General features: G+C 36.3%; 1 protein-coding gene across 11 annotated transcripts in view; it reads right to left on the bottom strand.

Moving 5' to 3' along the window:
* Anks1b (ankyrin repeat and sterile alpha motif domain containing 1B) overlaps window positions 1–25689 on the bottom strand; it is a 1036613-nt gene that overhangs the window by 607499 nt on the left and 403425 nt on the right. For all 11 annotated transcript variants that reach the window (XM_010629141.3, XM_033763852.1, XM_010629138.3 and 8 more), the window contains one exon: window positions 16869–17005. In XM_010629141.3, the coding sequence (XP_010627443.1) occupies window positions 16869–17005 (137 nt within the window). The remainder of the gene's footprint in view (window positions 1–16868; window positions 17006–25689) is intronic.

The raw sequence follows: 25689 nt of genomic DNA on the forward strand, positions 1-25689 counted from the left end.
AAACCTGAGCCAGGACATGAATGAACTTCTTGGTCTTTTGAGGCACTGTGGATTGAACCCAGGGCTTTTTCACTAAGTTACATGATCAGCCTTTTTAAAAAAACTTTTTTTGAAAGAGTTTAAGTTGCTCAAAATTTCAATCCTCCTGCCTCAGCCTCCCAAGTGCTAGGATCACTGGGGTTCACTACAGCCAGCTATGAATGGAGTTTTCTATGCCTTACCAATTTTATAAATGCAAATTTATAAATGCAAATAATATTATCAGTGTAAATTGAACACTGAGTCCAAGCAGGGCGATCAGGGTATGTTCAAGGTTATCCTCATGTTGCCAGTGTCGAAAGATTGTCCACACGGAGAGAGAGGCCAAGGTGAAGAGCCCAAGCACGATCATGGTGCAGGAGATGTACCAGGGGCCAGCCCGGCATGGGAAGCCGAGTAGAGTGAGTGGGATCTGTGGTACGTCACACCCTGATCAGCACAAAGACGACATCGGTGTGGAACAAGTGGGCATAAAGTGTCACAGCTTAATGGGGGAAGGCTGGGGGCCAAGCAACCTACATAAGAGTCAGGACCTGAGCAAATAACAGAGACATTAAGGATGACGGAAGCCAAGTCTTAACTTTCAGGGAACAGACTCACACAAATAGGAAAGAATTCCATGGTTTTTCATAGAGATCTCATTATCTCTGTGAACTCAATATTTTCAATATGTGCAGAAGATACATATAAAAAGCAGATGCGAGTGGGTACGCATGTCATACGTACACACTGGATGCTTCAAATATTCTTCATCTCTGCCCATGAGATCAGCCCAGGAACAGGGATGATGGGATAGCATCGAAGGTACAGTGTTTTGGGTTAAATTTTGGTATCAGAATAGCATAGTACACTAGAAGGAAATTATGCTTCTGGAGAAATGGCTAATTCCATGCCTGGGACTAGGAAAGCACGAGTGAGACAATCCTAAAAGGAAGGAAGTCCCCAAAGAATGATGAAGACAAGGGATTCCATTGGAAAACCCCAGGTTATTCAAGTAGCAAAACAAACACTAACGATAGTAATGCAATATAACTCATTGAATAAAATAGGAAAACATGTTTCTCTGAAATACAAAAAAGCAACAAATAAACTGAATGTTTTGGGGGAAATAGGATATTAGAATAATCTCAAAGGAATTCTTCACAAAAGTTGTATTTCAGAAGTGAAAGGAAAATTCACAGCAGAGAAGACTGAAAGCTACCTTTTTATTCACCTGATCAAAGTGAACATCAGTATAAACAGAACAAATCAAAATTGTGCACCTCCTGATATGATGCAAGAAGGAAAATGTAGTATCTCTTCTGGATCTCTCTGACAAAGATGCGTATCCTGAACTTATTCTGGCATAAAAGCGGATAAATTCAAATTGAAGGACACTATAAAACAGCTGACCTACTGTCTCCAAATGTGATAGTTTTAAAAGTCAAGACAAGACTAAGAACTTGTTCCACACCAAGGGAGGCTGAAGACAAATGACAACAACATACAATGCTTAATTCTGAGCTGATCCTTTTGCCACAAAATATTTCAGAACAATTGATAAAATTTAAGTGGGGTCTCAAGATTAAATGGTAGTAATATATCAAAGGTAACGATCTGATGTTGATGGTTGGTTTCTTGTTAGAGACAAATGTCCTTGTTTCTAAGAAATAACGCCCTAAAGTCTTTGTGGCTGATAAGGCATCAGGTATGGAACGTACAAGTAGCTCCAGGAGGAAAAGGTCCTTGTGCTGTATCTTCAACTTTGCCATCACTTTGCAACAGTTTCAAGATATAAAGCAACAATAATAATAATATGTCGCAAACACTCTGTGAAAAACTGTGCAAGATACATTAGAAGCAGATGAGAGCGAGGGAGCCATTACGGCAGCTGTGTGAGTCATAAAGGCAACAGATTTAAAACAGTTTTGGAGGAGATGAGAGGAATGGAAAAGTTTGCAAAATATTTAGGAAGCAAAATGGACATGCTTTGGTGGCTAATTAGACAGGAGGAGAGAAGGAAGGGAGGGAGAATGTTGGGCGAGTCAGATTTTAGAGCAGATTCTGGAAGAAGGTAACAGTTTTGATGTCTGATTAGTAAGCGTAATGAGTGCTATATTCCAAGCACTGTTGCTTGACCAAGTTATCATCCACTACTCTCTGTCCTCCTGTTTGTGCAAGAAGAGAATTCCATTAGAGTAACAGTCTTGGTCTAGTCTCTCATTCGTCATTGATTTGACCCTAAGAAGCTGGTGTTTCTTAGCTGTGAAATGAATTTGGGGAATGCAACTAAACACGCTCATCATGGCCTGCTCTGGTTTTCACCTATTCAGGCCAAGCATTTTGGCATAATGAATACTGTATGTTTTCTGCTCTCTTGATGAAAACCACCTTGTAGGTTGCCTAGGTGAGTCAGTGACTGAGTGGAATATGCATCTCATTCAAGGAAAAAATTATAGCAAGCATGTGTCAGTTCTATCATGATAAAAATTATAATGTGCTTAAATTTATCTAACTCCTCATCCAAATCTCTCAATTTGTTTTGATTATGGAAGAGAAAGTAGTGTGGTCAATTTGTCTCCTAAACCTAAACAAGCACACACATTCTTTTGTTTTTCACAGTGTCTAATAAAATGCTAGAAAAAAAACCTTATTGAACTGAATGCAATCAATGTAAAACAGGACAATACTAAAATAATACTGTCATATTGGGAAAAGTATAGATCCTTCTAATTACTTGTTTTTCAGTTTTAGACAGTTAACACCATTGATTTAGAACTTGTTTTTCAACAGAAAATAATAACAAATATATTTATTGTACATTTTTTTGAGATAGGGTCTCACTATGTAGTTCAGGCTGGGCTTGAACTCACTGTGTAGCTCAGGCTGGCCTCAAACTTGCAGTGATCCTACTGTCTCAGCCTCCTGAGTGCTGGGATTACAGGCGGGCACCACCACACTCAGCTTACGTATCATACTTTTGCCTCATGCAGAAAATTTGTATCAAAACAGATCTATATATATATTATGATGTGACTGCTCCGCAGTCAATGTTGTGGATGCCACTCTGCAAGATGCTAAATAAAGAACGTACCTATTGATGAGTCAGGGAACTCCCCTTTCCCAATAGTGCAGATTTGTGCAAGACAAGTAGAAAAATCACACCAGATGAATTTGTTAGAATCAGCTATAAAGAAACATATGAAGTACCCTAGATCATATCTCCCGAATTGTGTTTTCTGAATCACTAATCATAAAACACATAAATAGGTTTCCAGATCTGGTAGTAGAGTAAGATTCTGAAAAATTCTTCAGGGAGAAAAAGTTTAGCCCTACACTTTGCAAATATATCTAACCACGGAAACCTCTTATGCAAGATCACCTACTGAATTAGGTATTAGCACATGCTGATTAAGAGGAGGAGACAGAATATCTGGTTGGAACTTTGTGATATATTTGAATGTTGCCTGGTAGATCAACCATGTAAATGTCTAGTTCATTCTGCCCCACTATTAGACTATTTCCTGCCATTCCACCCATTTAAATTTTATCAGATTTAAAGCCCAGTTCAAGTATTCTCTACAAAGAATACTATTCACTGCCCTTTACCTGGTGACAATCAGTTAATTAATTCAAATGACACTTAATGAACACTAATCATATACTGGATACTGGTCAAGCTGCTGAGATAAAGGATTTCATATTTTTAAAACATAAAAGATACAATTCATATCCTAATGGAACACTCACTCAAGTTTGGAAGAAAATCACTGAATGGATCAAAACGCAATGTTAATTTAAGAGTGGAAAATTCTATAAAGGAAAATGGCATCAGGGAGACAAAGAGTACAACAGTGGCTACTTTCTATTCAGTGGTCAAAGAAGGCATCTCATAAGGCAGGACGCCTCTCTTCAGGTAGGAAGGAAGGCAAATAATGAACCATGCACTTGAGAGAAATGCATTCCAGAAAAATCCACGGCAAATAGGAGGAACCTAAGGCAGGAGCTGTTTGGCTTATCCAAGGTTGTGAAGTAAAGTGAGCTAGGCAGCGAGTAACAGGAGAGAGTTAAAGAGGTTAAAGAGAGAGGCAAATTACATATGGCGGTGTACCCCTTTACTGAGACGGGAAGACCTCAGGAGGCTGAGAAGGGAACTATGTACCTGATTTATGTGACAATCTGTGTTCACGACTGACCGCTGAGTTATAAAAGGGTGACAAAGCTCAGTGGCGGGTGCCGCCAAATGAGGTAGGAGGGCTTTTCAGAAATCCAAGTAAACGATGTTAATGGGAAGGGGTGAAAGGAGGGCAGGGACAAGGGGAAAAAATGAGAACCAAGACCTGTCATGTAGAGGTGCAAGATCCCAGTGATGAATGGAACTGTACCGTATACCTAAAATGTACCAATAAACTCAATAAAAAGAAAAAAAAAGATGTTAACGGTTTATACATGCATAACAAAGGAGAGATGACGAGGGCCTGATTAAAGTCACACTTTTTTTTTCTTTATATTGAGTTTATTGGTACATTTTATGTATACGGAGCAGTTACACTCATTACTGGGATCTTGTACCTCCTCTACACGACGGTCTTGGTTCTCATTTTTCCCCTTGTCCCTGCCCTCCCTTCACCCCCTCCTTCCCTCCCCCTTTACAAACACTTTACTTCCATTTTTTCATTTTCTCATATTTTTTTTCTTTTCCTTTATTACCTTTGCCCTACCCTTCCCACTTTCCCTACAACTTTAGCCCTTTTATTCCTATTTCACATTGTTAATTATCTCATTAGAATCTTGTGTACTATTATAGTTTTCACACTAGAGAAACTATTGGGTATTTACACATGTGTGACTTATTTATTTCACTTAGGAGTATATCCTCAAAATGTATCCATTTTCCTTTGAATGACTCTAATTTCTCATTCTTTATGGCTGAGTAGTATTCCATGTTATAGAAAAACCACATCTTCATTATCTAGTTTACAGCTGATGGGCAAATGGACTGTTTCCAAGTTTTAGCTATTACACACTGTGCTGCTATAAACATAGGTGTTCATATGTCACTGTGATATGATTCTTTTAATTTTTTTGGAAAGATACCCAGCAGAGGGATGGCTGGGTCAAATGGAACCTCTAGTCCCAGCTCTTTGAGGTATCTCCATATTGATTTCCCTAGTGGTTGCACCAGTCTGCACTCCCACCAACAATGCAGAAGGGTTCCTCCTTTCTGCTCACAACCCCGCCAACATTTGTTATTGTGTGATTTCTTGATAGCAGCCATTCTTTGTGGGGTGAGGTGGAATCTCAGTTTTGTTTTCATCTGCATCTCCCGACTGACCAGTGATGTGGAACATTTTTTCCTATATTTACTTGCTGCTTTTACTTCTTTGTCTGAGAAATGTCTGTTCATTTCAGATGCCCATTTTTGAATTGGGTCTTTATATTTGGGGGGTCTGATTGTTTTGAGTTCTTTATATATTCTAGATAATAGTCTGAGGAGCAGCTGGTAAAAATTTTTTCCCACATTGTAGGTTGTCTCTTAGTTCTGTTGATGGTTTCTTTTGCAGTGCAGAAGCTTTTTAATAAGATGAGATCCCACTAAAGTCATACTTTAAATACAGGATCAATTTTTTAAAATTTTGCTTAGAATCTCTTCATATTCTTAAAAGTTACTGAGACTACTATAAAGCTTTTTATCCATGAACAGTATCTAATCATAGTTAATATAGTTAAAATTAATATATTTATAATACACAAGAATGTACAAGCACACACTCATTATGATGTCATCACATACCATATAGCGTCTAAAAACCTCCACTTAGCACTAGTGAAAATAAAACTTGGAAAAGGCAAAATGTCTCTGCACTATTATGAACATAGTCATGACCTTGCACACTCTCTGAAAGAGACCAGGAGACTGCCAAGCAGTCGTGGATCAAACTTTGAGAACCGCTGGCCTAGAGGATTTTCTGATGGGTTGGATATAAGATGTGAGAGAAAGAAAAGAATCAAGGATGAGAGAAAGTATTTTAGCTTGAACTGCCATTAACTGAAATACAAAGTTTAGTGCTATGTTGTTCTAAAATGCTTATTAGATATCCCACTGAGAGTTAGAGTTAACTGCTAGATGTGAGCCTGAAAGTGGAGGGAGTGATCATGGCTAGGGACACAAATTTAGGAGTAATTGGCATAGAGATAGCATTTAAAGCTCTGGAACAAGACAAGAGTACATAAGGAGTGAATGCAGATGGAGAAGAGACAGTCTGGACCGACTCCCGGGTCTTCGACTGATGAGCTCCATCAGTGAAATTCTGAAATTTCTGTTTACAGTACATTGATTAAAAGTTCTTTGAGGGTGGAATCCCTACATTAGTCATTTTCATATTCAAATCACCACTTACGATGCCCAGCATGTGGTACTCAGCTGTGCTTAGTGAATGAATGAATGAATCAAGCAAGGATGATCTGTGCTTCGGTGCTGTCACATCCGAACTCCAGAATTTCAGAACAGGCAAGATCAGGAAACTAAATGATTAGCATCAGATTCAGACTAAGGTGCCCTGTTCAGTGGGTAGTCAAGAAGGTTCCCTCAAATTTTGAGGCAGAGATAATTGGAGACTTTTGGCAATAGCAGGTGACCGAGTGAGAAAGATGAGAATAGATTTCGAATTCTAGTCTGCCACTTACGATATTTGAAGCAATAATGTCAACTCTACTTTCTGGACATTTTATTTTTCACGACAGCAATTTTTCCCAGACAATTTTTTTATCTATTCATTCTTATTCAGACAGTCTATGAGGTGCTCTAGGGAAAACAATGTGCCACAGAATGGCATGCACTGATATTTTTATGCATGTGGAAGAAAAACCTGAATAATATAAAAGGAAAACACAATATTAATAGTCTATTGCTGTCAATGACAATTTGGGTATAAAATAAAGCGACCTGCACTTCACATTTAAGAAAGAAAGTGAGTGTTGTTTTTTTTAACATGTGGCAGTAGCCATGCGGCAGTGCTGAGAGGTAGAACCTTGATGAGTGACTAAGCCACTGTGGATGAACACAGGCGCCCTTACAAAGCAGCCCAACAGAGGAGCTATTCTCTTATCCACCTGCCCTCCACCACGTGCAGACATAACACACCTCCCCTCTAGAGGATGGAGCACCAGAGTTTCATCTAAAAAGGACAAAGTGGCCCTCATCAGGTGACCAAACAGCCAGCACCTTCATCACAGACTTCTTAACCTCCAAAACTGAGAGGAGATTACTTTTTGATCTCTGTAAATTACCCAGACTTGGATCTTTTATTTTAGCAGCACAAATGGATTAGGACAGGATTGCTAGTGATTTTAGTCATTAGAAGACACAGCACATAGGGGATAATTTCTTAATTCTGTATTTTCTCTCCCTTCAATTAGGTCAACCGTACCACTACTGTGCCATTTAACTTCTTTGGCTTTTTTCACATTCAAATTATTTTAGTTTATACTTTCTGTAGCTTTTTTATATTGATATCTCTATGAGGGAGATGGGTATTATCCCGTAGTTGTCAACATTATCTTAGATAGATGTGAATGAATAAGGAAACTTAAAAAGACTCCTAAATACATTTTCTAAAAACTGAAGTAAATATCAGAGGCACATGTAAGTGAAATGGAGAAAATGAGAGTATGGGCCTTAAAGGTCTTATTTCAAATGTGGGGACACATGATTTAGTCATCATTATGGTAACAAGCTGGGTCACTGCAGAGCTTTATAATTTACATAGCATCATGGCACATTTTATCTGATTTGAACCTTACTATATTCCTGAGAAACAGACAAAGCAAATGCCACACTTACTTTGCTGACAACAAATTGAGGATCAGAAAGGTTATACAGAGAGTATGTAACAGAAACATGATTAGAATTTAATTCTTAGGAAAAGGAGCCCACAAGCAAAATTTTGCATATGATTGTATGCATTTCACAGATCATTTATATGAGCTACCCAGGAATTCTATTAGAAAATACAGACAGTACCCAGCTTCTGATGGTTCAATTTATGGCTTTGTTACTTTGTAATGATGAAAAGTCAATACACATTCACTAGAGACCATGATCAAGTTTTCATGTTTCTCCAGTAGAGTCACGTACCATGGAATACTCATGAGGTGCTAGGCAGTAAGCCACAGCCCCCAGTTGGCCCCACGGGTATTCAATGCATTCTTAACTTCTGATATTTAAACCTACAAGGGTTGATCAGGACATAACCCCAGTGCAAATCCAGGAGCATCTGCATTTGCCTTTAGATGTATTTAATTTGTTTTAATTGTTTTTAGGTTGATTTATTAATGAGAACTACACTTCATACTTAAGAAATGAATATTTTCCTGCTCTGTGGGTCCGAGCCATTTTTAACTAGTGCATATTAATTATGCAGTGTGATGAATTCCAGCTTGGCCTTTTCATACATTCATATAGCATACTTTGATCATATCTAACCCCCCTATTTCTCTCCTCTGCCCTCTTCTAGCTTCTTCCCCTATCCCTTTTTCTCTTCTCTAGTAGTTTTACTTCTAATTCACATCTTTTTTGTTCTCCCTAGATTCCACTTCAGATAAAACACACAATATTTGTCTGAGTCAGACATTTATTTTTTTATCTTTTGCCAATCATGGTCTCTAGTTCCATCCATTTCCTGCAAATAATATAGTCTTTGTCCATAGCTAAATGTTACATATATCTCCGCTCATTTACTCAGGCTGGCTCCCTATCTTGGCTATTGTGAATTGTCCCACACTAAGTGTGAGTACACAGGAATCTCACGGTATGCTGACCTTAATTTCCTCAGGTATATACCGAACAATGTTACAGCTGGATCATATAGTCGTTCTACTTTTAGTTCTCTGAGGAACTGCTACACTGATTTCCGTAGTGGCTGTACAGTACTAATTTACATTTCCACTAAGAGTGTAACAGTCCCCCACCCTGTGATGTTTTTGAAAAGCTTTCCAGGAAATTCTAATCTGTCAAGGACTCAAGGATTAATGGGTCCCACTGACTCTTTTCTCAACTTTTGTTCCTTTCAAATTGCTCTGTTTCACCTATAATTATTTTTATTGTGTTTTATGTTTCTGTTTTTCCTTTATCTTTTCACATAATTTTTAATGCAAGCCTCCCATTGTGCATAATCTTCCTTGGTTCTCTTCCTTAAGGCTGCAAACTTGGCCATCTAAGTTTCTACTCCTCTTTCTTTTTCCAATCCTTAACTTTGCTCTCAACTTTCATCTCTCTGAAATATAAATACACAATCTTGATTTGTTTTCTCCCTAAGGAGCTAATTAGCATTAATTGAAAGACTGTTGAAGTTAGCAAATCAAAGTTCTTCCAATACAGGGCTGTGTCACACTGAGAAAATCATTCAGCCTCTCAGTGACAGCCCCAATCAGTAAGTAAAGAGAAAAAAAACCTACCTCATAGCATGAAACATATATTCCATAATAGAAATAAATGGTTCAATGCTCATTAATAAAAGTGTCTTTAAAAACTATCTCTGAATTGTTTTTCTTTCTTATCTATTTTGTTGGAATCCAATATAATATCTTATATTTTTTAACTTCATGCCTCTGCTGTTTACATACTCTCATTTCTAATTTTACAATTTAGCATATGTATTCTATAACCTCACAGGGCCTACCAAAATGTTCTTCCAGATTTGGCATGAATTTTAAATAATCCAATTTCAAAGTTTTAATGATTGCAGGGAAAGGATTTTTTTTAACTCACTTTATTGGTAGCCTAGTAAGCACACACAAAATCCAGTAGAATATCCAAAATATTTTATTCAGGCTGAATTGATAGCTAATCTAAACAGAGTCCATCATTGGTAGGAGTTCTGGAGCAGCTCACCTTTCTTCAAATCATCTGTCGTTCAAGTCTTTCCTAACTCTATTAATACCATTACAAAATCCTAGCTGACCATTTCTAATTATGAATTATCTTTGATGCTCTTAAATCTGACCCATATATCCATCACTGTAATGGCTTGTACCTAGATGTCCTCCTAAAGCCTCATGCGCTCCTGGGTGGGGCTTTCTGGAGGTGGCTGGACCTAGGTTGTGTGATACTGGGATTAGGGCTGTGCAGTGACTAAAGTTGGTTAGCATAATTCTGAGTGTGGATGACGGAAGGCCCACCCTAGGTGTGAGCTGCAACAACCAATAGGCTTATAGCATGAATGGAATACAAAGTGACAGAAAAGGAGGCAGGCTTGCTGCTTGCTGCCTCCTGCCTATCCTGCAATGGACTATTTCACCTCTGCTATCCCTCTCTGCCATGCTGACCTGCCTTGGAGCCAGCCAACTATGAACAGAAACTTCTACAAACTATGAGCTACAATAAACTTTTCCTTGTTTAACTTGTGGATATCGAGTATTTTGTCCCAATAATGAGAAAAGTAATCAAAACAACCACTGATTCTCTATCCAAAGTGTCTCTTGGGCTGGGGGTAGCTCAGGAATAGAGCCCTGGCCCAGCACAGGGGAGGTCCTGGTTTCAGTTCTCATCACTGAAGTGTTTCTTGCATTAAGCACTACAATAAAAGGATGAAACATCATAATCAAATGTCACATAAAGTTGGATTCAAAATAAAAGAAGGTAATCAATTACATCATAGGAAAAAAGAGGTGGAAAACCATATTATTGCCAAATAGATATTGACAAAAAAAAATTTAAATGTCACCACATCTTTATACCCACAACTCTCAGCAAACTAGAGATAGAAGGAATCAGGCAAAGAATTAATAATTTATTTTATTAAAATATTGAATGTTTTCTCCCAAGGACAGGGCTATAACAAGGATGTTTGGTTTTACCACCTCAACATAGCAGTTCCCTACAGTCACAGTAGTTAACAAAAAGAAACAAAAGGCCTAAAGATTAGAAAAGAAAAGTACAACTTTTATTACACTGGATCCTCAAGTTACAACCAGCCTGATATATGAACAAATTGGGCTAATTAGGTTAATGGAAGATTCATCTGCCTCTTGTTATCTATAGTATGTACCCAGAAAAACATTCAGGTCTCAGCTGTATCTTAGTCACAACCAGGTCTTGGGAACTGATGGAGTTCATAAATTAAGGATCCACTGTATTCTCAGATGACTTGAGAAAATCCCAGGAATACTAGTTTTTATAAAAGCAAAAGGTACTCTATTTTTAAATAAAATTTAAAAAGTAATATAATACTTAATAGCATTAACAAATAATTGCAAAGTAAAAATGAAAAATTATAAAATAATAGTTCAACTCAATGAGTAAAATCTTTTTTTTCCAGGTATCCAAAACCAAATCTTGACCTCTAACTCATACCTTACAGAAAATAATGAGGTGTTTTATAAATTAAATATTAAAACCAGATCAGAAAGCATCTAAAAAATATGGGAGAATATAATGCAACCAAAGTAAGACAGAAAGCATTAACCAAAAACATAAAATATGATAAATTAGACCTCACCAAATTAAAATGTTCTGCTCATCAAAAGACATGTAAGAAAATATTTAGGCAAATCATCAACTGGGGGAAATTATTTGGAGTATATACACCCGACAAGTGATCCATATGCTTTATAAGTATGGGAGAAGTTATAAAGAACTACTATAAATCAAAAACTAGAAAGTTGAACAGTCCCATTCTAAAAAGAAATGAAAACTCCCTCCTCATAAGAAGATACAAGAATGGGCAATAATCACAGGAAAAGTTGCTCAGTATGCTTAGTCACCAGAAACATACAAACTAAAACTATAATGAAAAAGCATTTCATACTCATAGGAATGCCTAAAATTTTTAAAATTTAAAGAGAAAAAAATTCAAAGCAATGGAAGATAGAATGGCTAGAAGAAATTTGGGAAAATTTTATATAATCTGTCTACCCTATAAACCACCCATGCCATTCTTAGTCTTCTGTATGAAAATATATCTATAAAAAGATTCACATACATGTACTCACTATAATATTAAACAACAGGTTACAATACAGTCAATAGGAGAATGGATAATAAATTATAGTATTTTAATGGAATGGAATGCACTCCATAGAAACAGGAGTAATATGGATAGATTTCAAACATATCATGCTGAGGGAAAGAACACACATACACACACACACACACACACACACACACACATCACTCACTGTAGGATTCCATTTATGTAAAGCACAGGACTAGGCGACTCTAACTTATGATGATAAAAACCAGGAAGTACTTGCCCTGACGCAGAACTGAGAGCAATTCATTTAAACAGGCAGGGTGAGACTCTTTTGGGTGGTGGTAATATTCTATACTTTGTTTCAAGTGCTGTCATACCTACAGATGCAATTCTCAGAGTATCAAACTGTATAACTAAGATCTGTGTTTATTATTCAATTGAAGGAAACTGCTTTACCAGGAAATGAAAAGAAAATCAAAAGCTGGTTTATTTTACTTAACCTTAATAACCACCTGGTTCATCCATGTTTTCAGAAATGTAAGAGTTCCCTCTTATTTAAGACAAACTATCATTCCATTCTGCCTGTACACTACATTTTCTTTTTCTATTCATCCACTGATGGACTCTTAGATTGGTTTTATATGTTGGCTGTTGGAGCGCAGCTATCTCTTCACGTACGGATCTCATTTCCTTTGGAGACAGACCCAGAAGGGAGACTTCTGAATCATACAGTCATTTTTGAGGAACTTCCATGAATTTTTCATAATGGCTGTATTAGTTTACATTCCTACTCACAGTTGGCAAAAGTTCATTTCCCTCATATCTTTTCCATAATAGCCATTTTAAAACAATGAGATGATATCTCACTGTGACTCTGATTTACATTTCCCTAATGATTAGTGATGTGAAGTCAGGCACAGAAAGATAAACACTGCAGAACTTCACTTATACTGAGGACCTAAAAAAGTTTATCTCATAGAAATAGAGAATGTCTGGGTGGTTACTAGAGGCTGGTAGATGGGGGGAGAAGAGAATGAAAAGATGTTAGTCAGAGGATGTAAACTTATTGTATAGTTGAGTGACTGTGTTAAAGACAATATATTGAATATCTGAAAAATGCTAAGAAGCCAGTATAAGAAACACGTCATTGTTTAGAAGAAAAAATTGGCATGTCAATAGACCTATCCAATATTTTTTCAAGTCTTTTCAAGAATTTTTTAAAAAGAGTCAAAGTAATTTTATCTTAAAGTATGAACTCAGCCTTGTGGGTTCTTCTACATAGTGGAATTCAGCCTTGTGGGTTAATATACTTGAGAGAAACAAAGAGAAACCAGCAGCGTACAAATATTTCAGTGCCTAATAATTAAAAATAGAACATTTCACAATCTGGAGGATTTCAAGACATGAAAGAGCCCAGTGAAACAAAGGTGAAAAGATCAAACACAGGATGCAGAACTAACAGCTGTGACTTTCTGAGTTAATAAATAAATGGAATAAAAACAAACTCAACAAAATGCTGGAAAGTCTGCATCTTCCCCGTGATTAACACACTAATCAGAAACACTTGCAGTGTAAAATCCAGCCAGCCTCATCTGACAGTGAAAGCAAGGACTCCCTGTCCATGACGGATACCTTCCATTTTTATAGGCACAGTTATCAGAAACTGGACTAAATGAAGGCATGCATGAAGCAGAGGGAAAGTAGCCCACCCTGCTCTACCCAAGCAGTACATATTTTCAGTGAATAAATAAGATAAAAGTTCTGTATTGCATATCACTGTCCCCAGAGTAAAAACTTGAACACATCAGCTTATGCTCAAGGAAGGAAATGTAAATGCATGAGGTCTGCATTTATACTTTTATTTTTAAGTCTCATCACCAGCATTAAAAGTCAGATCATTTTGACCATGTTAATTTCTAATCAGTAAATGGGAAAAAAGTATTTGAATATCCACAAGTGGATCTGACTTCACATTTTGTGCATTTCCACACAGAAAGACAGAATTGACCATTTAGAGGATTAAACCTGTGATCAAAATATAGGATCTTAAGTAAGCTAACCAATAATTATCTCAACAACTTTTTGGCCTGTATACACCTACAACTTAAGAGGCACACTGAGGATTGTCTGTTCTACCCATCTGCCCATCCTGGGCATACACCTCTGAGACCATGTGTTCTACCCAGCACTACCTCATAATTACAGCGAAGTGAATTTTATGCTCCTGTCTCTCTGAAGTGCAGGAGGGGCCCAGAGACCAGAAGTAATAAGGAGAAATGATTGATGCAGTAAAACCTCTGCAGCAGAGGGAAAAGCAGACCAACTGATGTTCTATTCTTTCCAGATTACATACAGTACATATACACAATATACAGCTATTATACTCTAATATATATATATGCTTATACATGGCATAGGTTTTAATTTAAAACCATCATGCCAAGTTACTTAACTCTCATATATCTTTATTTTTTTTTTGCTTTTCAATCATAATTATAATGTCCAAAAGAGAAAAGTGAAGCCAGTTACCTCCATAAATATTTAATAACTAACAGAACCAAAGAATAGAATCAATAAGGTTTTAATTTCTGGAATCAATTTCTAGTGTTAATACTACCTCTAGTTTTCGTCAAGATTCATAAAAATAAAATTAGCTAGCCTGAACTAAAATAAAACAAAAAACAGAGAGAAGGATTTATGAAATAATGTTTCTTAGGAATTGCTTTTCACTCATTAAATAATAAAATACCTTCATATTAGAGAATTTTCACTGATATAAAAATAAATATATTGCCAGGCATGGTGGTGCATGCCTGTAATCTTAGCCCTCAGAAAGCTGAGGTAGGAAGATTGCTGCAAATATGAGGCCAACCTGGGCTTACAGCAAATTCAAGCCCAGCCTGAACTACATAGTGAGATCCTGTCTCCAAAACCCAAAAAAATCAATAGCGGTATCACTTGTATCTAGATGCTCTGCCAAAGCCTCAGGTGGTCATAGACGGGGCTTTTTAGAGGTGGCTGGATCTAGTGTGTGTCATGCTAGTGTAACTCATGGTTCAATGCTAGGATTAAGGGCACTAGGATTAAGGGTGTGGGTGCTCCCACCCCTAAGTAGCCTGGATAAGATGTAAGGGATAGAAAAGAGATGATCAAGTGCCTTGCTTGTTTCACTACCTTCTGCCTGCCATGAACTGTTTCTCTTCTGTAATACCCCTCTGCTACACCACCCAGCTTTGGAGCCAGCCAATTATGGACTGATACCTCTACAAATGTGGGCTAAATAAACCTTTTTTCTTTATCTTTGGGTTCAGGTATTTTGTCTTAGCAACAAGAAAAGTAACTAAAACAAATAGTAAAGAATTTTATTAACATATATTAGACAATGTCTTACCCAGATAGTTTCAAGATTCTGGGAATGTAATAAGCACACAATAACACCAGAAACACCTTCATATAATGAGAGAACCAAAGATAACATGTGACACACAGCAACTCAATCTGAGTTTAGGGAGGTTTATTTATCTAATCAAATAAACTGAGATAAAATTTTCCTGACAAAAGAAAGGCACTATTTGAACACATTTCTTCCTTCACATACCAGGGAACTGTAAAATGTTATCTGTGCCTAAAACAGCCCTGAACTTGTCAATTAAGTGCTCAGAAAGATGTGCCAAATTGTCGGGAAGATTTTTTTTTAAAGCTCTGAATAGGACTGGTGGAAAGAGATGATACACTTAAGGAAAATAAAGAAACTCCAAATCAGTTGAACAATGAAGCCCTTTTAGAGCACCTGTGTCCTCATCTATACCTAGAATATAAATTCCCTTGGGATAAGTTAAATGAAATAATTTATATTAAAACATTCTGTAAACTATAGATTATGTGAGGTTTAAATGCATCTTACTGATGAATATGATGATTGTAATAAAAATAATCCAAAATAAGTTATATTAAAGTTAAGATACTAAACATATCATTGCTCATTTAGTCTTAAAAAGACATGTTTCCTCTACAGATTGGCTGAAGAGATTTATTCATATTATATATCTTAGTAGATGGTGAATGGCACTGATTGCATCCTATGTCCCCCTTTCTTGGATTTTATAAGGCCCATTCAGAGTGAGCCAGGTTGAGAACACCACTAATTCCATGTTCTGGGTCCATCTGTTGGCAAAAATATAATGCAAACAGCTTTATAAGTGCTATTTTCAATGAAATATCACAGAACAGCTTGTCCCAATGATATTTCTAAAGCTTGCCTGCAAACCGCCTACTGGGAAATCCAACCGAAAGAGAAGGGGGAAGAGAAAGAAACCCATACAGATAAGCGTCAGCAATGGGAAAGAGAACAAAGGGTGAAGAGAGACCGGAGAGGGATGTGAACACCAGAGGAAATAAGGAGCAATGAGAGCCACCATGCCAAACACAGACTACACATCCAAAAACCATGAGGAGCCAAGAACCTAGAAAACACATAAAAAACCATTGGGGTGGGAGGACAGAGAAGCAAGCACAAATAATGCTGTATGTCCAGGAGGCTGAAGACAAGCAGGAAACAACAGAACATAGTAACAGCTTAGCAACTGGAGCATCATTATTAAAATGTTGCAAGAGGAAAATGTGAAATAGCCATTTTTCCAAGCTTCGCTTATTTCTTCTTATAATATACAAGGTTCATTTCTCTAGGCACTAATGCAGATTCCAGTATCTATTATCAATTTCAAAGGAAGCAAACATCCTTTACTGATTTCCTTTTTTCAATTTAAAAATCAATTATATACCATATAATAATCCAGGCATTGTGAATAAGTGGTGTCCATGCATTGACTCAAAAGCAGCACATAGGACATTGCAGATGTTGGCATTCTGGGCACTTACCTGGGGTCGAATGACTTTTACAATATTCTTTAGGGCAGTGTCGGGGGATGGAGGTGAGCAGTCAGGTGTTGGACCTGTGGAGCTGTTTCTATGGTTACTGGTTCCTGGAGCCGTAATTGCTACCTCAGAGGCATTATCTGTGAATAAAAATAGAACTGCTATGAACCTAATCCCTCAGTTTACCTTTGAAGATTTGAAATTACTTTTTTGAACACAAATTGAGATTTCAACTTAAACCTGCTATCAATTACAAGATCATAATAAGGAATATGCTCAGTGGTATAAAGATAATGTTTATTAAATGTTTTGTTTCCTTTTTCAGGGGTAAATTGTCATTCCCTGTAGGATTGTTCCAAGAAGAATAAAATTATCCAATTCAGGGCAGATCATCGAGCATAGCTCTTAAGACTTCCACTGCTACAGGAATAACTAAGACCTTACTTTAACTAAAAAGGAATATGATTTTACAACGTGACCCAGCTGCAACTTCTCCCATCATCTTTCTAACGCATATCAATCTTTATTAAGTAGTTGCTTCATAGCTCCATGATTCATAAAAACCAAATTCAAGCCTCCTCAAATAACTTTTCCAGAAATCCCTCAAACTGCAGAAAAACATTTCAGTGAAAAACCTTCATGAAAAAGTTACATCCATGCAAAATGATTTTATATATAAACCAAATTATCACCCCAGATAAGCATATGATGTCTGATCAAAAGTGCAGTGAGTGTTAAACCATTTTTTAAGAAATTATTACACTGAAGTATATATGGCTGTCAATTCTCTCAAATTACCCTCCCCCCGCTGCTTTGAAAACATTCATCACATTCTCGCCATCTCTGAAGCAGCCCGGAAGTCCTCTTTTATGAGTGACTTTAGTTGCACTAGCAGGGTTGCCTCACATCCTCCACATCCTGCATTCAAATGTTTTCCTTTCAAGGTCATTTTGACTTTGGGGAGGAGCCAGAAGCCTCACAGTGCCAGATCCGGTGAGTAAATGGAAGGGAACACACAGCGATGTTTCCCGGAGCCTGCCTTTCCACTGGGTGACACGGGACAGCAGCACTTACCGTATTTTCTATTACATTTCATAAAAGTTCTCATGAAAGAGGACTTCCAGGGTTGACAAGTAAGAGGCAACTTATTGGAGTGGCCACTTCAAAAAAGTAGCAAGAGGGCCGGGGGGGTGGCGGGGGCGTTAGCTCAGTGGTTCCCCCGCCTGCCTCACAAGCTCAAGGGCCTGAGTTTGATGCTTGGTATAAAAACAAAAAAACAAAAAAAGTAGCAAGAAGGATAACTGTTCAAAGTGAGGGGGAGTATTTTGAGGAAAATTAATGGCAATGTGTCTTTTAATATAATAATTTAAAATTTTAGACATCTACCATATAATTTGATCACTTCTTGTATCAACTAACATTAAATGAATAAAATTTCAAACTCTGAACTAATTTTCCCTTATGTTCAGAATTTGGTAGTGATGGCAGCAGTAAAGAAAAGATGACCAGAGAATCAACATCATATAAATTTGCTTCTTAAATTCATAATAAAACAAAATAACATCAGAAATATAGTTCTGGAAACTTAAATACTTGGCAAAGGATGAAAAATGTTCTATAACTTCTAGGACATAGAAAAGCTGCATTTTATAGATAATTGGGAATCCTATATAGCATTTTTATGAAAAACATCTCAAGCACAAATCTGAAAATGTTTACCTTTTTGTTATGTTTTTAATTGGTTCCCAATAGTTTTCTGTCCTAGACAGATGAATTTATACAAAGGAGGCTGAGACTATGAAATTTTTTAATAAGCCAGCAGGTTTTTCTGTCCCATGACCTCTCTACAATCTCAAGTAAAAAGCAGTAATTTATGAAAGTACCTCTTGCTCATAAAAAGTAAGGTGATGATTTCCTGTGAAAGTTGACTCACAACATAAAAATATAAGTTTCAATGGGGAATTCAGACACAGCCTTTAGAAAAAAAATACATTAATTAAATTGATTACTAAATGAATAAATCTTGGAAGTGTCCAGAGCACACTTTTGTCTACAGACTAACAGAGAGTGAAAGATTTGAATTGCTATCTCAGAATAGATAGTCCTTTGAGTGTAGTCCTCTGAGTAGGATGGGAAAGTATAGATAAATATTAAAGTAGACCAAAAACATCATTTAGTAATGACAAGATGCTCTAGCTATCTCTGGTATTGCCCTTCCTTATTTTATTCACTCAAACACACATCTAAAAGCATTTACTTTGGGGTAACTATGTGTTAGGAATTATGTTATATTATAAAGATAAGTGTACAGGGCTGAGGATTTGGCTCAGTGGCACCACTCTTGCCTTGCAAGCACAGGGTCCTGAGTTTGATCCATGGTACCAGAAGAACAAGTACATAAAAATAAGTGTACAGGGTCAGGGATTTAGCTCAGTGGTACCACCACCTGCCTCACAAGAACCTGAGTTCGATCCCGGGTACCAAAAAAAAAGATAAGCGTACAAAAATCTCTTCCCAAGGGCTAGAAAAAGAGATGAATGAATAAACAGTATATTTTCAGGGTAGTGAAACCCTTATGTATGATACCTTGAGGATGGCTTACCTGTCACTACAGGTTTGTCCAGCCCATAGAAGGGTTGAACAAGAGTGAACGCTAGCGTAACTCATAACAAGTGTCAAGGTAAGGGTCAGAGCTTGTAGCAGATACTCCACTCTAGAGAGGGACGCTGACAGTGGGCAGGGATATGAGGGCTATATGGGGACTCTATTCTTCTGCTCAATGTTCCTGTGAACTTAAAATGATCTAAAATAGTTTATTTTAAATAAAAGTGCATTTCCATCCTTAAGAAATATAATCAGGTATTGTAACACACATATCAACAAATTATAATACAATATAACTTGAAAATGATTAACAGATAAATGACATGATGAAAAACAGAGTAGCTGCATCTGGGAGGTAAGACAGTTGTGAAAGCCATTAGTTTTCTTGGGAGAAATCTAGGCCAAAACATAGGACACAAGGCCATGAAGGTGGGAAAAGTATAAAGGTGTTAATTTGTGTTAGGAAGGACCTGGAGATAAATTTGAATTAATAAAAAGAAATTTTGTCCCCATAAAAGTTTGCAGTTAACTCTGTAGGTAATGAAAACTATCCATGATTGTTTAAGCAGGGAGTTGCACATTTATTATGTGCAGGCAGCACGTTGAATTATTTTGGTTACTCAATCTTATTTGATTCTCAAAACATTCTATAAGACAGGTTCTATGAATATCATCCTCATTTCACAGAGACTCTACTTCCAGTAACTGGAGGAAAAGGATTCCAAATTCATCTTGATGCCACAGTAACATGCCATGGATAAGCAAAGTGATTAGAAGTACAGGAGCAGAGACCGAAGACTATTACCATCGTCAAGGTAGAAGCAGCCTCTACTTTTAAATAAAGTTCAATAAAAAAGAAATTATAAAAAACTGAAAATATCAACCGTAATAACATCTGGAAAGTATGCTTACCTCTACTATATGGACTAATGCTTGGAAACAGCAAGACAAGTCCAATGATGCAAAATAGAAGCCATAGTGCTAAAATTTGAGTTGAGTTGATAATAAATGATTGGATTTTGGACATGTGATGTATCACACTAGCTGTCTTCAAATGCCACCCCAAAGCTACAGTAATTAAAACAGTATGGCTTTGGCATCAAAAGAGACACACAGATAAATGTAATAAAATAGAGATCCCAACAACAAACATTTTATGGTCAATTGATTGTTGACAAAGGTACCAAGAACACACAATGGATAAGTGACAACCTCCAATCAATGATGGTAGGATAACTAGATCACCACATTCAGAAGAATAAATTAGACTCATATATCACAGCATACATGGAAATAAACACAAGGTAAGACAAAAATATAAAATATGAAATAGTAAAACTGCTAAAACTCACATACGGGAAAAGCTCCATGAAACTGGTCTGGCAAAGATTATTTTATATGAATCAGAAGCACAGAAGCATAGGCAACAAATGTAGAAATAGATATATGGGATTATGTCAAATTTAAAAGCTTCTGTATAACAGCAAACAGCCATCAGAGCAAAGATATGTGATAAGAGTTGCTGTCCAAAATATATAAGGAATGCAAAAAATAAAGAGTAACAAAACAAGATCAGACACACAAGCTTAAATATTGCATGGTTTCACCTTCATGAGAAACTCAAAATTTGAATAAACAGCAAAATAAAAGATAGGTAATAGGAGATAGGGAGGCAGAGGGAAGAGGACCAAGAGATGGAGGGAGGGCAGGAGAAAGAGTTGAAAAAAGAATTTCGATATGTTTTGTACATGTAACAAATCCCCACAAGGAATATAATCATTACGTACTTCAAACATGTACCAAAAAATAATTAAAATTAATTTTAAAGTGGGTATAGGGTCTAAATAGGCATTTCTCAAAAGAAAGCGTACAAATGACTAATAGGTGTATGAAAAAATGTTCAACATCACTAATCAGCAGGGAAATGCAAATTAAAACCACAAAGAACTATTACCTTCTACCTCACAGAATGGCTGTTACCAAAGAGATGAAAACATTGGTGGAGGTGTGGGGTAAAAGGAGCACTTAAACACTGTAGGTGGGAATGTAAATTAGTATAGCCATTATGGAAAACAGTATGGATGATCCTCAAAAAATTATAAATAGGACTTCCATATGATCTCGCAATCTTCCCAAGGGGTATATTACCAAAAGATAAAAAATTAGTATGTTGAAGAGATAGCTGACTCCAAATTCACTGCAGCATTATTCACAATTGTCAAGATATGGAATCAACCCATGTCTATCAATGGATGAATAGATGACTAAAAAGGAAATATATATAAAATGTAGAATGCTATTTAGGAAATACTATCATTTCAAAAGCATGAATAGATCCGGAAGACATTATTTTAGGTGAATAAGACAATACAGAAAGACAAATATCGCTTTCTCTGATGTATACATATAATGTCACCAAATTCATAAAAGCAGAGAATAGAATAGTAGATGTCAGAGGCTGAGGACTTCTTGGTCCATGGACTCAAAATTTTACTTACATAGGAAGAATAAGTTTAAGAAATCAATTATATGACATATTAACTCTAGTTAATAACTATTCATTATAATCTTTAAAATTGCTAAAATGGCAGATGTTAGGAGTTTTACCACAAAAAAGAAGTATATGAGGTAATACATATGTTAAATAGCTGTATTGTATAATATATTCATATTTCAAATATTATGTATATGTGTATAATCTATTGATTAGAAACTACTGCATTTTTTTTTACAAAAATAAATTCTTGGCCTGTTGGACGTAAGGACAATCAAAACTGAGGATTGTGTCTAAGGAACTGAAAGGATGCAATTTCCATCAGTAGAAACCAGGAAGATTACAGGAGGAATATACATCCTCCATCTTCCTGCCGCTTATGTGGCCTCTATTCTGTTCTCCATGAAACAGTGTTATCACCTGGAGAAATAATGTTATGAAATAATGAAATAATTTTAGGAACAATTTACTCATTCAATTCCCGTTGTACTGTTTGTGCTGATTCAGAATAGTTTATTTTACTCATTTTCTAGTTTATTTATTCTTTCTCTAGCTGTGTTTGAAGAACACTGAAGGATTTGCCATCAAACACTTTTCTTAACTTCAATTATACTCCTTCAGTTCTAAAATTTCCTTTTTGGCTCTCACAAAAATATACAATATCACTAGTTGGGATTTTTTTCAGTTCCTAACAACATTTTAAAACCTAGCTTTATAAGTTTGAAAATGTCAAGTACAGTTGTTTTCAATGTGTGTGTTTAAAAGAAATGTTTAAAATATTTTAGAAGTTTCCAAACTCACATATAAGAACTATACACTTGGGTCATATAGTTTTGTAGATATCCCTGATAAGATCAGGGTAGTTAGTATATGAATCATCTCAAAAAGTTATCATTTCTCTGTGTTGGGGTCTGCTGGAAAGGGGACAGAATGGGAAGATGAGAGGAAGGCCAACAGACACAGGAGTACAGCGGGAACATTTTCTAATCTTTTAATCTGATGCTGATAATTCCAGTATGTGATACCTTCACAGGCCTGTTTCTGTGATTTGACTCTCATTCATGTTATCGCATTCCATTGTTTGTCTTACAACAATTTTGTGTTGCCTACTACTCAATTTATTAGAGCAAAATATACATCAAATATATATAATCAAATATAATTCTTTCTCTTTATCATGAATTAATTCAAAACACATCAAAATGTTTATTCAAATGCCTGAGCTTTAGTCTATGAAAACCTTGCCTTTGTGAGATTAGACAATTTATTTAACATTTCTGGATTTCAGCATTTTTAACTAAAAAAATGATAACGATTAATAACCATCTTCTATGGTTTATGTATGCAGATAAAATGAGAGATAAATATAAATAATTAGTGTGTAATCTGGACCATAGTACTTTAATAAACAAGAGTTTTCTTTTCTGCTATCAAAACAAATACATTAGAACAAAAACAAATTGTGGAGGTGGAAAGAATCCCAAAGAGAAAGCACATAGAAAAGAAAACATGAAGTAATGCTTTGCAGACAACATACCTACAGAAATGAACACTCAGTATTTGGGTGAGTCTGGAGCCCCAATCTTTTAGTTACTAACACAAGAAATATTCCAGAAATACCACATGATCCTTTGTGAATTGTTTAGTCAGGATTCTCTAGAAAGGAAAAAAAAAAAAGAACTAATAGGATATATATCAATAGAGAAAGAGATTTACTATAAGGAGTTGGCTCACACAATCACTGAGGCTGAGAAGTCCCAAGGTCTGCATTTGGCAAGATGGAGACCCAAGAGTGCCAACAAGTAGTTCTAGATTGAGTCCAAAGGAAAGCTGATTGCACAAGGCCTAGTCCAAAAATGCTCATGCTCAAATCCCAGGAAGAGCCAAGATTTCAGTCCAATTCCAAAGGCCAGAAACAAACAAAAACAAAAACAACAATGTTCTAGCTTAAGCATTCATGTGGCAGATGCCCCCTTACTCTGCCTGTTTGTTCTGTTCAAGACTTTAGTTGATCAGGTGAGGTCCACAACATCAGAGTGGACAATTTGGTTTCTCAGTCTACCATCTAAATACTAATCTCAACCAGACACAACCTCACAGAAATACCAATGGGTGGTCGTTCTATGGGCCAGTTAAGATGTATTTAAAAATTAACCATCACAGAATGACTCACTGCAAGGGCTGATTCTATCAGCTGCTTTTCCATTAAAATCAGAAAAACAAAACTGCTAAAAACTCCATTTGGACTGTAAGCTGAAACATTCTTGAATGTTTCTTAAAGTAATATATATATATAGGGCAGGGGATTTAGCTCAGTGGTTCTGTCGCCTGCCTCACAAGCACAAGGACTTGAGTTGGATTCCCGGTTTAAAAAAAAAAAAAAAAGCCAAATTTAAAGTAATGTAACCCACAGGACAAGACAGTGAGTAATCAAATAAGAAATCATTTTGAAAAAACTATAAGTATTTCCACTTATTTCTGAATTTATCATATATACTACTATACTGATAATTTGATTTTATGCTACCTTGCTTTGATCATTATCTCTTCCAAACTAGGTTATATATTTTTTTCAAAGACTCATACTTCCCTAATCCCCTCCATATCTCAGCTATCTTTAAAAATACTACATGAAATGAAAAGGATAAAGCAAAACCTGTATCAGTGGCAACCATTACAAATATCCTTGATGATACAGAGAAAGATAGTCTAGTTTTTATAGGTCCAGGGTCCTTTCTTTTGGGAAAAGAAATCCAAATAAGAGGGATATTCTAGAAAATAGATACAGGTCATAGGAAATTCATTTATTCTTAAAATAGCTCGTATTATATTAACTCACCAATTATCCAATGGACTTTGCAAATTGGCAGCCTATGTCCAAGATCATTTTACATGTTCAACCTGCAGTTGCCAAATATTGGTGATGGAATGGAAATTACATGCCCAGAATCTGCTTGGAGAAAATTATTAAATATTCTTGCCATTTCAGATTTAAATAAGGAACTTATCTTCTACCCAGAATTTTTTACTACACAGTAGATTAAGTTTTGTTTTTGGTACCGGGGACCGAACTCGGGTCCTTGTGCTTGCGAGGCAGGCGGCAGAACCACTGAGCTAAATCCCCGGCTAGATTAAGTATTTTGACTGTTGATTTCCTGCATAATCACAATCTGAGGATAAAGAATTCCTTGTACTTTATTTGAGCTTTTAGAAGACAAATATTTCATGGAAAACAATTCATGTGCAATTTTATAGTCTAGCATTTTTAGCATAATTCACTAACATGTATCAAATAATTAAAGTGTATCAAGGATCATGCTAGGTAGCTGATAAATAAGACTGAGATTACTTTTGGATGGGGATTTGGGAAAGGTGATATGAAAAAAGTGGTTCTTAAGAAGATGAAAGACAAATACTTCCTATTTCCCCTTATAAGTGGGAGATATAAAAGGCCTAACAGAAGTAGAGAGCAGAAGAATACTTAGTAGAAGCTGAGGTGGGGGTGGGGAGAGAAGATAGTTAATGAGTATGGGGTGTGGGTGCATAGCAAGAAAAACAATGTTCTTTAGCACAGTGGGGTAATGATAGTTGACAATTAATCGCATATTTCAAAAAAAGACAATAGAGAGAAATTTAGATATTTCCAACATAAAGATGTGATAAATGATTAAAGAGATGGATATGCTAATAAACCTGATTTAGTCATTATACATTTTATATATATAT

Source organism: Fukomys damarensis, unplaced genomic scaffold (genome assembly GCF_012274545.1).
Source record: "Fukomys damarensis isolate Sample0158 unplaced genomic scaffold, DMR_v1.0_HiC HiC_scaffold_15, whole genome shotgun sequence".
Classification (NCBI taxonomy): Eukaryota; Metazoa; Chordata; class Mammalia; order Rodentia; family Bathyergidae; genus Fukomys; species Fukomys damarensis.